Consider the following 12,300-nt stretch of genomic DNA (forward strand, 5'->3'; position numbering starts at 1 on the left):
GTTTTTTAGTGCATCAGTTAATGTATGGCATATCATGAACGAACAAATTTTACAGCATAAAATAATCAAGGTTAAATGTGTTGAAACTGTTTCTTGTTAATGTTTGTCCAATAGATTATTATTGTAATATAGAATACATCCTATTACACATGAAAATTGTGCTTGTATATGTAGAAATTAACATTAATCAATATGAATAAATGCTAATGCCAATAAAATCGTTAGTGCATAATTAAAGTTAAAGTTATTTTGGTAAACTTGCAAATAAATCGCAACTGTAATATTGTATTAGTTATTAAACAAGATTTATATATATATATATATATATATATATATATATATATATATATATATATATATATATATATATATATATATATTTTTTTTTTTTTTTTTTTTTTTTTTTTTTCAGATCCAGATAAATGTAGCACATACTGAAATCTGATGCCAAGGGAACTTTTAAAACCACGGTTGCAGTCTCCAGTCTATTCAGTTAGCTAGAGGGGAAACAGCTGTTTAACACGTTAGGAATGACTGATTTGGTAAATAATGACTAAATTAGTACATTTCCCTGACTGCAATTATTTGATGTGCTGAGCTTGACAGGTGTGCTATAATGGACTCTCACATTTGTATGTTTCAAAGGCTCCCTCTACAATAGCAGTTGCCATAGTAACTTATTAAGATCCACTCTAGAGCAATATCCTGACCTAACTAGATCCAGAAATTTCAAGCAGAACATCATGGATGGAAAAGAAAATCTACAAAGAAAGACTATTTACAGGTGCTGTTTCAAAAAGGCATTAGTGCAAAAAAAATGTTTATTAGAAATGACATTTTTAAATATACTTTGAATGAACCTGTCAGTTCATTTTCATCTTTAGCTGAGAATATGAAAAGTTTAAATTCAGTGAAGTGTTGTTATTGAAGTTTGAAATAGAAGTCTGGTGTCTACTAAAACTGTGCTGATTTGCTTTACAGCATACAGTAATGCTGCTTTAATGAGTTACATAAAGAAGCCTACCGGGACAAGTTCTGCAGGGAGAGGAGGAGAGTAATTAAATTAGAAAATATAAAAAAGAAATGGCTGAGATCTAACCGTTTATCTCAGAATTTAGCTCTGGGGACAGGATGGCTCTTTTTTTGGTTTCCTTCTTCCTTCAATCAGCTATTCCATCCCTTTTGCAACCCCCCCCCTCCTTTTGGGGGGAAAAATAGCACAAGGAAGGAGAAGGAAGTAGGTCGGTGGCTGGGAATTGATTGATGTGGTGTAGCTAAAGTCTGGTTTTCATACCACCACTTTATAATGATACAATGATAATGATATATATAAATTCCCCTCATCTCTCTTAAAGAGCCTTTAGAAACCTTCACGTCCTGTGATGTAATTAGCAAGTAGAGCTCATTAGGTTAAATCACAACATCAGGAGAAAGACGGCTCAATGCATGATCTAAGATCATCGTCACAGATCTCAGGCAGTCACAAAATGTCTCTGAGGAACATATACAGCCGGAGGTGTTGGTTTCCATGTCAAGTGTTTTAGTACCCGTTTCATTCTTTGTCTCTCAAGTACACTTGGCCTCCATGTCATAGAGCCGCAGTAATTCACTCATGATGGTTTCGATCTGAGCCTTGGTGATGTCTGCACAAACAACCTGCAGGGAAACAAGCAAAACATCAATGCAGATCCCAGAATTGGGTCCACCTGCATGCTATATCAGAGATTACATCTAAATATTAGTTCTGAGGCAACTAACAATAGAGTCTATTCTCTTGTAGTGATCTTTTTGCAGTCTAGAGAAAACAACAGCCTCCTATTTTAATTTCCTCTAAGAGGCCTTGCTGTGGCTAAATTTTTACCTCAAATTTCCATTTTAAATAGGTCAATGTAAACAGGAAACCCAACAAAGGTTAGAGAAACATGAAGAAAAAACAGAGAGTGGGCAATGGTACATTCAATGAACTAGATATCAATGTTTGTAATTTCATAAAAGAACCAAAAACCTAAATTATTTTAGGTTTCAGCATCAGATGTCATGCTCATATGATCTATATTACACAGGGATGCCCCAATGTGGAAATGTTAATAGTGTGATGATTTTTATATTAAATAATAACCGGTAATTAATTATACAGCAGTGGCCAAAAGTGATGTATGGAGAGGATAATTCTCAATATCTGCTTTCAATTACCCTGCAAGATCAAAATATATTGCATTTAAGAAAACAAACTAACTTGGTTCAAATAATTTGGAAAGCTAACTACAGCTTATCATGGAATACAGGTTCCCTATCAAAAGCTACTCTCGATGCTGCGCTCAATAGCGCTAATGGGCTCAGCATCTTGTTCCAGCATTTTCAGAGAACAGGGTTACAGTCAAGTAACCCGAGACGTTTTATTTTACTATGCAAAAATTAGTAATTTCTTTGTATGACACAATTTGCCATGTTATATTGCGTTATAACAGATGAAGCAGTTGCATATGTATATTAGTTTTACACTCTACACAACATGCTTACAAATTCCAAAATAAAAAATTACAAGGAGGTGAAGATCACTTTTGGCCACTACCATATTTTGCATTTTACATATTTTTGCATTCATAAGTTGTAATCAATATATTTGCCAATATTCTGGTATTGATCCAGAACTCTATATGTGTCATATAACTCCAAACATCATACAGAGTGGAATACAATGGCAGAAAACAATCTTTCATATCTCATAATTACTTAACAAGTTTAAGCCTTTTATGAAGTACTGGAATTAAGAACATATTATTATTGTATAAATATATATATATATTTTAGAAATGTTAAATGTAAATCATAGCTTTAACAAATATAAAGAAATGCCTTTGTGCCATCCATAAAACTACTCTGAAATTTTTCCACAGTTGTTTAATAATACTCTTGAAATAAATATAGTAATTTTTTTTTTTTTTTTTTTTTTTTTTTTTAGTATTCATCTATAGGTAGACCAACTAGAAATAATCTGGGCTCACATCATTTATCTATAATTTACTGACTTAAATGCATCAGCCTGTTTTACTAATACCAATAACTAGGGCTGCCCTCGACTAAAGATGTTTTCTGGTCGAGTAGTAGTCATTCACTTTAAGCATTAGTCAACTAATCACACGTTTATTAATAAACCATTTAAATCATGCTAATAAGCCTTTAATTTGATTAAACAATCAAGAGCACGCATAAATCTTGCCACAGCACACCGGCAGAAGTAATGATGATGAATGTGACAGGGAAAAACAGTGAGATCAAACTGCATTAACATTAGGGCTGGGTTGATAAATCGATGCAGAGTCGATTCGTGGATCGATTCTTAGATTTTAAGAATGCATCGCAATTAGAATAGAATAGATTCTGAGCTTAGATTTGAACAGCAGATGGCGCTCTAATCTAGTTTTTATCCGCACACTCAAGAGTGCTTGTGCGTTTGGCTGAGTCATGTAATTTCACCTCAGCTTAGAATGTCTTTATGACGCGAGATTAATGTAAACACATCCAGGGTATATACAGCAATCCTTAAGTTAAATTTACTACTTTTTAATACCTTTTTCACTACCTTCAGAATATTTTTTAAAACCATCACGACACTGAATTGCAAGTGTTAATCAGCGACCTTTCTATTATTTACACAGATTTTGACATATATAACATACAAAAAATAATAGATTTAGAGACTGATGTTGACAGCATATTGCACATTTATTTCACTTAGTAAATAAAAATAAAACAAATACCATAAAATGTGCAATGGAGAAAATGGATAGACCGAACAATAAGCCTGCCTGTTAGTGTTGTCACGGTACCAATATTTCAGTATTCGGCACCGATACCAGTGAAAATCCACGATTCTCGGTACCAATTTCGGTAACAAAGCAAAACACAAAAATTTGGTAATAAAAAAAAAAAAAACTTTTTAGCACTAAAAATAAAACCAATGCCATTCTTTATACTTATTTAGAATTGTGTTTAAAGTTTTTCTACAAGTTATATAATTATGAAAAACAGTAAACAAGTTTCACCCAAATTTAATTTGTCTTTTAATTTATCAAATTTAAACACATTTTATGTTTGGTAAATAAAGGGGATTTGCTATTAAAATTAAAACATGGGAGAAATATTGAGATTTATTTTTTTTTTAAATAAAGTTTTTTATTTTTTTGCAACAGTGGTAGCAGTATCACATACGTTTTACTAAATAATAGTAATATTTCTAACACAATGCCCTTATGTAAAAATTTTCTTTTAGGCCTAATGAATGCATATTTGTCATTTTGAAATTTCTATTTGCCCATTAGCTCCGCCCACTACCGGAGAAACCGGTATGTCTTCTGCTTTTTCGAAAGTGAATATGAATAATTCTAAATTAACTCGATTATTTTGACAGGAGAAGACAACAGATGCTGAAATTAATGCAAGCGTCATGCGCTTCAGTCTATGTAGTAAATAAACCTGCACGTCTCTGTCATTCATTAATTCACAAAGAGACGCGCAGAACACAGATTCATATTTCAAACAACTTTTGCGGCTTAATACTACAGATACTGGTCCATATGGAGATTTGATTTGATTAATTTATGCTTTCACGAATTCCATGACTGTCCATATTAAAATGTAAGTTTAATTTACATGACTGGATTTTGAGATTCCGTACTCGTTTTCTGCTTCGCGGAAATCATAGCGTTGTATGCGTCAAGAACCGGGTTTGAACGGGACCTCGGTACTACCGGTCGTTAACCCAGCTATTAGAAAACTTGCATTTGTCCAAGAAGACGACGATGGTTGTCCAGTCATTGAAGATATGCCTTGAAGCAAGTCTAAAATAAAACGTAAGCCAGCCACTTCTGTTGAGCGCGCAGTGTTCTGAGATGATGCCGAACGACCACTGAATATGACGTCAGCATGAGACGGAGACGGAAGATCTTTGATTATGTGCCCAGATATGCTAAAGCCCATATAAACGAACTAACACGAACGCAGATAGAATTTCAATCAGAATAAGACACCTGATAGTCTGGAAAAAATAATACCTAATTTGGAAAAAAATAATACCTCTGAGACCACATTTAACACTTTTAATGGCCTTAAATTTGACCATTTTGATTTATCACTTTTTAATACTTTTTAAAACCCCGCGGACACCCTGACATCCCACTGTGAACACCTTTATAACGTTTCGAACTTTACAAATTATTATTTTAGGTTCAAGTGTGTGTAAGGATTTGGAAACAAGCAGATTATGGCTGTTTATAAAGCATGCAGTGCCATCTGCTGTTCAAAATTAAGCTCAGAATCGATTCAAGAAAGAATTGCGGTTTCCTGATTCACGATGCATCGATTAATTTCTCCAGCCCTAATTAACATATTAATAATTTATTGATAAACTAGTATTTTTGGTTAAAGAGATTAATTTGGCGACACTGACTCGTCATCTCCACAGTAACGGATGTGCCTGCACGAAAGATTCATATGGATTACATGACCTGAGCATATTCGTTTTTTCAGATTTGAATCATTTCTTTTGAAAGTAGACGTTTCACTCTCTATAGATATATTTTTAATGCCTGAAAGGCAAGTATACACAGAGTTTCACACTCAAGTTCACAGAGGCCGACACGGCAGAAAGTGCATCCTGTTTACTTTCATTATTTTACAAAAGCGCAATGTTTTGACAGGTAACGTGTCTACAAACATGTTTAAAAATAGTAATGCTCTGCAGGGTTTTTATCATAACCTAAAGCTATTAAAAATGTTGTTAATAGAATTAAAGTTCAAAACAAATAAAATATGAATATTAGGATAAAAAAAAAAAAAAAAAAAAAAAAGAGCAAGTGACCGCACTGGCGCCTCCATCTGTCCTCCTGTGAGTGCTACTGTTCTGCTTTCACACTCCACTAAAACACGTGAACTGTGCACATTTTTCTAGGTTAACATTAGATTGAGTGGCCATGTAAAGTTGCTACTACTTACATATTTCAGATGAGAAGCCATATTTGAGGGTGATGAATGATAGACGTGTGGATTCTTTTTTTTTTCTGCGACCAAGCGTCTAAAAAATGATCTTCTCGTAATCTGAAGGTTAGTCGACTATAAGGGGGCAGCCCTACCAATAACATTTAATGGATGTGTGAGCTGTGCGATTTCCGATATGTGGGTGTGTCAGTAAGCAGCTCATTAATACAGAAGGATAATTAAAGGCTCTAATGCACACCAGCACACCAGTATATTTGTGTATTTTAAGAGCTAGACAACGAATAATGACGTGTGACATCATAGTAGTGGTGTCCCAATCCTTAGGGGAATATTTTCTCCCCTACCCCTTGACACTCTGTTTCATGGGACAAGAGGAAGGGGTAGGCGTAGGGGTAGGGGAAGGGGTATAAAATAGAATTGGGATTGGACCAAAGTCTAGACAACACAAGAAAAAGTACTTTTTTAAAATGATTTTTATACAAACAATTGCACAAAATTACTTGTATAGACTTTCCACATCATGATTTTGTCATATGTCATATACACCCACTTAAAAAAAAAACTAATAAAATAAAACAAAACTGAGGTCCCTTTTACATGCCAGTTGGATGGTTTCTTCTTTCCTAAAACGCTTCAACAAATAACTAGAAAAATGAATCATAGTCTTACGGCTAAATATGTCAGAAAAGGTCTATTGTATTTCTTTGATAGAACTTGACAGAATTCTAGGAAACTGAAGCCAAGCAAGTGGTTTTAAAAGTCCTTTGAAACATATGAAATGGTTTGATTCTCAAATATTACTTTAGAGCATCACTAAGGGAACACATCTTGTGTGAAAGACAATGTTATTTCTCCCAGACCAGGCAGCAGTCATTAGGTGCCCTTATTGCCATGGGAACTACTTGCCAGTCTCTAAAGGTTACTGCAATCAAGGCTCTACTGATGCCTGATCTGGCTCTGGCAATGGTAAGAATCAAACTGGTCAACGTTCAGTCTCAGTGACTCAATGCAGACACAGCATGACCCAAATGCTGCCTGAACATTTTTAGTTGTTCTCCACATGAAATTGTAAAAATAAAAAATGAATCCTACCTGCCACCACTCTAGTTCTCCTCTGGGGAGCTGCACTCCATATGTCTGGAGAGCAAGATAGAGGGAGGTGAGGGCTAGGTGTTGAGGCTTATGGCGGACACACACAGAGCCATGGTAACTGTCTTTTAATACAGCCAGGGACGTCTCTGCGATGGGGGTTCGAGACCAGGCGTGGCGATTCAAAAGACTCCTCACAGAGAGCAGGTACTGCAGCAGGTACTGGGACACAGCAAAATCAAGTTTGTTAGATGGATCAAAACACAAATAAAGTTTAGACAGCATTAGATAGAGAAGGTACAAAGATAAGAGTATGTTTACATCTTATAATTGTTCAAATTCTTAGCAATAGAGAATGAAAAGAATAAATCGATTCACTGAGTCTTGGCAGTGTGTATAAAGAGTGCCAGTGTGATGCCAGTTTAAAGCAGTATTACATCACTGACATACTATAGTTTTTATTAATATTTTACATTAGCTTTCAGAACTTTTTTCGCTTTCAATATATCTAATTAATTTTTTTCAGTTACTAATTTTAGTGCTTCAGCTTACACCTATTTCAATAAGCAGCCAATAGGGCTGTCACTTTTTATTCGATATTCGAATATGCATTCGAACATGATGTGAAATATCCATAATCGAACTATAAATAAAATATCCGGTTTTTAAAATGCCATTTTATTCTTTGCCATTTTATCCAGTAGAGGGCACTCTAGACATATTGTAGCCATAGACTGTAAAAAAATATGGACGTAGTGTCCGTGACATCACCCATAGACTCCTCAATAGCGGTTTTGAAGCTTAAAGTGTGCAGAGCGGGCTGTCGCCATCTTGGCAGTGCGTCACTGCATGACTTTCCCGGACAATCAGAAAAGGGCAAAAAGGCGGGAGCTGATTGCTGAAGCCACGCCCACTTAGGGCGACTACATTGTCAGCAGCGGCAATCCACCTGTCACTCAAGTGGCTACGCCCTTAATTATGCAGAACTTTAAGGCTTAATATAATTTAAACGGTTGAGTTATAAAAAAATTCACCCCCCTCACATTTGTCATGAAGGGCAAAATTAGCTATATACACCAAAATTGTTTTTTCAACCAGGCTGTAAACATGTTTTTTTCTGCTGTAAAGTTGGGCATTTTAACATGGGGAGTCTATGGGACTGACTCTCTTCTCCAGCCAGCCTCAAGCGGCCAGTCGATGAATTGCAGTTTTAGACACTTCCTTAATGGCTTCACGGGAGAGAGCGTGAGGTTGCCGCTCGATTGTAGCATAGGCCCATGACCAAATCACGCAAATAAGAGCTAGTAGCCAAGCACGTCTGTGCGCTCTGAACGTGTGTTCTCCACCGCGGGGAACATTGTAAATAAAAAGAGAGCCGCACTTGATCCAGATCAAGTTGATAGACTGGTGTTTCTTGCAAACAATGTTAAGAAAATGAATTAGGCTAGGCTATATGCCTTATTCCTGCTGCTGTTTAAGTTGTCACGTTATTGTTTGTGCCTGTTCTGAATCTTTTTTTTTAAAATTTGCCTAATATTGTGAGATATGCATAGTTGCACTTCATATAAGTTGATAGAATATCAATCTCCATTAGGCTACTGTGTTTTTTTGTGTGTGTTTTTTATGCGTGGGGGTGGGCAGTCACGTAGACATTCAATTATATTGAAATACATTACATGATATTCAATATCCATTTGAATTAGATTTTTCTCAAAAGTGAAAGACTAGTAGTCAAGGCATCAGATTAGGTTGTTTTTTTTGTCAGAGCTTTCATAGCTTTAGTTTATGATAATAACCGTGCCAAGCATTATTTTTTTTACTATATTGTTTTGTACACAAAGCACAGTATATATTATATAGGCTTCCTGCAAAAGGTTTGCTGCCAGTCATTAATGAAATAGTTCATCCAAAATGGAAAATTCTATTATCGGTTACTCACTCATTGTGGTTTAAATCCTACACAACTTTTCTTTTCTGTGGACAACAGATATATTACTCATTCTAAAAGCTTGAGACCCAAGGTAACAATTGCATGCGTTACCTTGTGTGGGTGCTCAAAAGACACTTGGAAGTTAAGTTGCCGAAGGATGAGCAGCTCACATTGCACTATACTGTCTCTCAAATCCCAGAACTTCCCGTCCAGTTCCAGTGGATCACTTTCTGGATGAAAATACCTGGATCAATGAAAAAGGACATGCTATGCCTATACATGAATTCTGAGAACAGAAATGCTACTTTAATATCCTCCTTATATACCTGTGACAGACATTGATGATATCTCTTGTCCTGAGATGCTGCTCTTCTACTTTGCCTGCGAGGTAGATGGCAGACATGGCCACTAGGTAAGGCTCATAGACCTGAAGACTGGCCGACTGGAAGAACCTGTGATACAGCACACATGCTGTGGCCATGGGCACTGATCTCATGCCTAACTTCACTCCTACAGATGAGGAAAACATAGGATCATAGGATGCACACTGGTGGTGGATGAAGAGATACCCCCTGACTATGTAAAGCGCTTTGAGTGCCTAGAAAAGCGCTATATAAATGTAAGGAATTATTATTATTTATTATTATGGGACCAGAAACTGGATCTGCAGTTCATCCTTGGATAATGAAAATGAACTAACAAGCAGCTGCAGTGCATCCTTAAAACTTTGAAAGTTAAAGAGATTAAAAACAAATCTCTAAACAATTCAGAAAAATTGCAGATACCAGTCTCGATGATAAACCGACAGACTCTGAAGTGTGTTTTGGAGTCTGGGACATCTTCAGCACTTCTTCTGCCTTTAGCCTCATTGACGGATCCAGATGTTGACGCCTGCGTGCTCATTTTACGCCTTGCATCAAAATGGTTACAGTTTCAAAGCGTATTATTGGATTTATATTTACTGTACGCATGCACAACCTTAACAGTCGGTTGTTGTGACTTTCCTTCAGCGGATCGTTAAACGTGCAACGTAGAGCTCAAATGATCTCCAGCGCCCCCTCGCACGGGAGGATATCACTGCACGCTGAAACTTTTATTTTATTTTAAATATAAAAAATATTTTAAATATTATATAACATAGAAAATAAGAACTGAAGCTTAAAAATAAACACTTTGCCAAGGCAGTATTTTAAATATTCAAAGAATCTAAAACAATTTGAACTTGCTAGGAGACCATTGCCAGCACATTAGAGTGGAAAAAGATTTCGACTAGTTATTCTGCTTAAATTATAACTTTTCTTGCTTTTTTTTTTTAAATTAAATAACGTTGATGCATAAAGCATATTTATGATGTTTTCTGCAGTATGAAAGTGCCTTTTAGTCACAAAAGTTCCAAGATTGGGACATTTCAAAGAGGCAACATTAACACAGCCAGTCGCAATGTCAGTTTTTTTGCAAAGGAACAGCTTTTATATGATTCGATATATATATATATATATATATATATATATATATATATATATATATATATATATATATATATATATATATATATATATATATGAACAATTTTATATATTACTGAGAGAAAACAATTCCTTTGTAACAAATATCTTTACTGTCTCTTTTGACTAATTTAATACAATTTTCAAAAACAATCTTACTGAACCAAACTTTTGAACTGTAGTGTACATTTTACTGTAATTGTGCATTTTAATTTGTGCCTTTACACAAACAGTGAACCATGCCAATGACATTAAACTTGAAAATGCAAAAGCATGCGGACCACACAGACAATGGAATGTGCAAACATGATAAATGTTTAATTTTTTCAAAAAGAAAGGAAAGGAAAAATTGATTATTGGCAGGCTTCGAGTTATTTTTCATTTAAATGTCACAGTACCAATTTCACCGGGTGGAGAGAATAATTGCCCAGTTCATATTAATACTTGTGTATGGTCTATTTACTTTTTGTTCCTCAAGAGACCGTCAGTAGCAGAAGGCCACACTACATTTATAGCACCGGACCATGGCCACCTTCTGTCTGGTGTGAGAACAAAGGTTTGTTTTGATGACTTGCTTGTTATTTAAATGTAATTACTGAGCTTAAAGTGTTTTGCAACATTTTTATTTTACTTTTTATAAATGATTTCATTATTAGCGTGGAATTGCATGGCCAGCATTCCAAAGCACATTATTTACCTTACTATATCCCTCCTGCTTCCATAATCCCCACTGCCCATTCACAAGAGGGCCAGGTTGGCCTCAGGACCTGGAAACAGATTAAATTTACCACAAACCCCTGCTGGCAGCCAAGTAACACCCAGAACTGTTAACAATGTGTTGGTATGCTATGGCGTTAGATAACATTGCTTTTATGAATTCTGACTAAACAATATCCTTACAGGAAAACATAAAGTGGACCAGGGTGCAGAAAAGTAAAAAATGATGGTGAATGACCCAGACCAAAATGAACCAGAGAGGCCCAAATCACAGTATAGCCAAGACCAGTCTAGACCAACAAGACAACAAGCTCAGTCTAACCCAGTAAACCTTCTTGAAAACCAAACTCAGTCTAGACCAGGAAGTCACCACAGCCAACAGGCTCCATCCAGACCAGCCACTCAAGAGAGACAAGCCGAGTTAAGACCACCAACCCAGAACAGCAGGCCAGCATCTCAGCAGAAATAACACCATTTAGAATCAGATCCCCTGCATGGGCAGTTATAAAAGTTGTTCCATAAAATGGCATTACGTAATTGTAACATTTCTTTGAAAACCACTTCTACTTCACAGATATTATTTTTGTGTTGTAACTGTGCTCTCAATTTGTGCATACTATAATGTGTGTGTGTGTGTGTGTGTTGGCACACATTAACTGAATTGTTTCAATGAAGCTAAAGCTGATAAGTTTTACTAAAAGGCTTTTGTAATGGAATCTTCTTAGATTAAATACTAAATGCAGGGTCAAGTATTGGCAGAAAATATATCAGAGTACCTTGATATCTGTATTTTAATAAAAAAAATTAAAAAGATAAACAGCAAAAGATACTTTTTTTTATTTATTTGCTTAATAATACACTGACACACCTGTAGGCCACATATGACACAACATCAGTTTGATTCATCAGTCATCGGTTTATGTTTTTGGTGCTTGGAAGCCAGTGAGTGATTTTGTCAGCAGACACTGAAAGCTTGGGGAACTGAAGGTGAGCTTGAAGGGATAGTTTACCCAAAAACCAACCTGACTTTTTTTTTTTAAAGATATTTTGAGAAGTGTCTTA

At 35.6% G+C, this 12,300-nt stretch overlaps 1 protein-coding gene and 1 pseudogene across 1 annotated transcript; one reads left to right on the forward strand and one right to left on the reverse strand.

The window, feature by feature from the left end:
* Positions 1–788: 788 nt before the first annotated feature.
* LOC113094733 (cyclin-Q) lies at positions 789–10,046 on the reverse strand. The gene is made up of 5 exons (XM_026260371.1): positions 9,802–10,046; positions 9,343–9,526; positions 9,128–9,260; positions 7,090–7,308; positions 789–1,656 (listed from the first exon to the last, which is right to left on the reverse strand). The coding sequence occupies exons 1-5, from the start codon at positions 9,917–9,919 to the stop codon at positions 1,567–1,569; spliced, it is 744 nt and encodes a 247-aa protein (XP_026116156.1). The 5' UTR covers positions 9,920–10,046; the 3' UTR covers positions 789–1,566.
* On the forward strand, positions 9,938–11,707 carry LOC113094705 (protein Flattop-like; annotated as a pseudogene).
* Positions 11,708–12,300: the final 593 nt, after the last annotated feature.

The sequence above is a fragment of the Carassius auratus genome, unplaced genomic scaffold (assembly GCF_003368295.1).
Source record: "Carassius auratus strain Wakin unplaced genomic scaffold, ASM336829v1 scaf_tig00215416, whole genome shotgun sequence".
Lineage (NCBI taxonomy): Eukaryota > Metazoa > Chordata > Actinopteri > Cypriniformes > Cyprinidae > Carassius > Carassius auratus.

Bases quoted from the DNA above. Each gene is read 5' to 3' on its own strand.
- LOC113094733 (XM_026260371.1), bottom strand. From the start codon at position 9,919: ATGAGCACGCAGGCGTCAACATCTGGATCCGTCAATGAGGCTAAAGGC. The intron at 9,261-9,342 runs GTATATAAGGAG...TCATTGATCCAG, and splicing joins ATCATCAATGTCTGTCACAG to GTATTTTCATCCAGAAAGTG. The intron at 1,657-7,089 runs GTAGGATTCATT...GTTTCCCTGCAG, and splicing joins GAGAACTAGAGTGGTGGCAG to GTTGTTTGTGCAGACATCAC.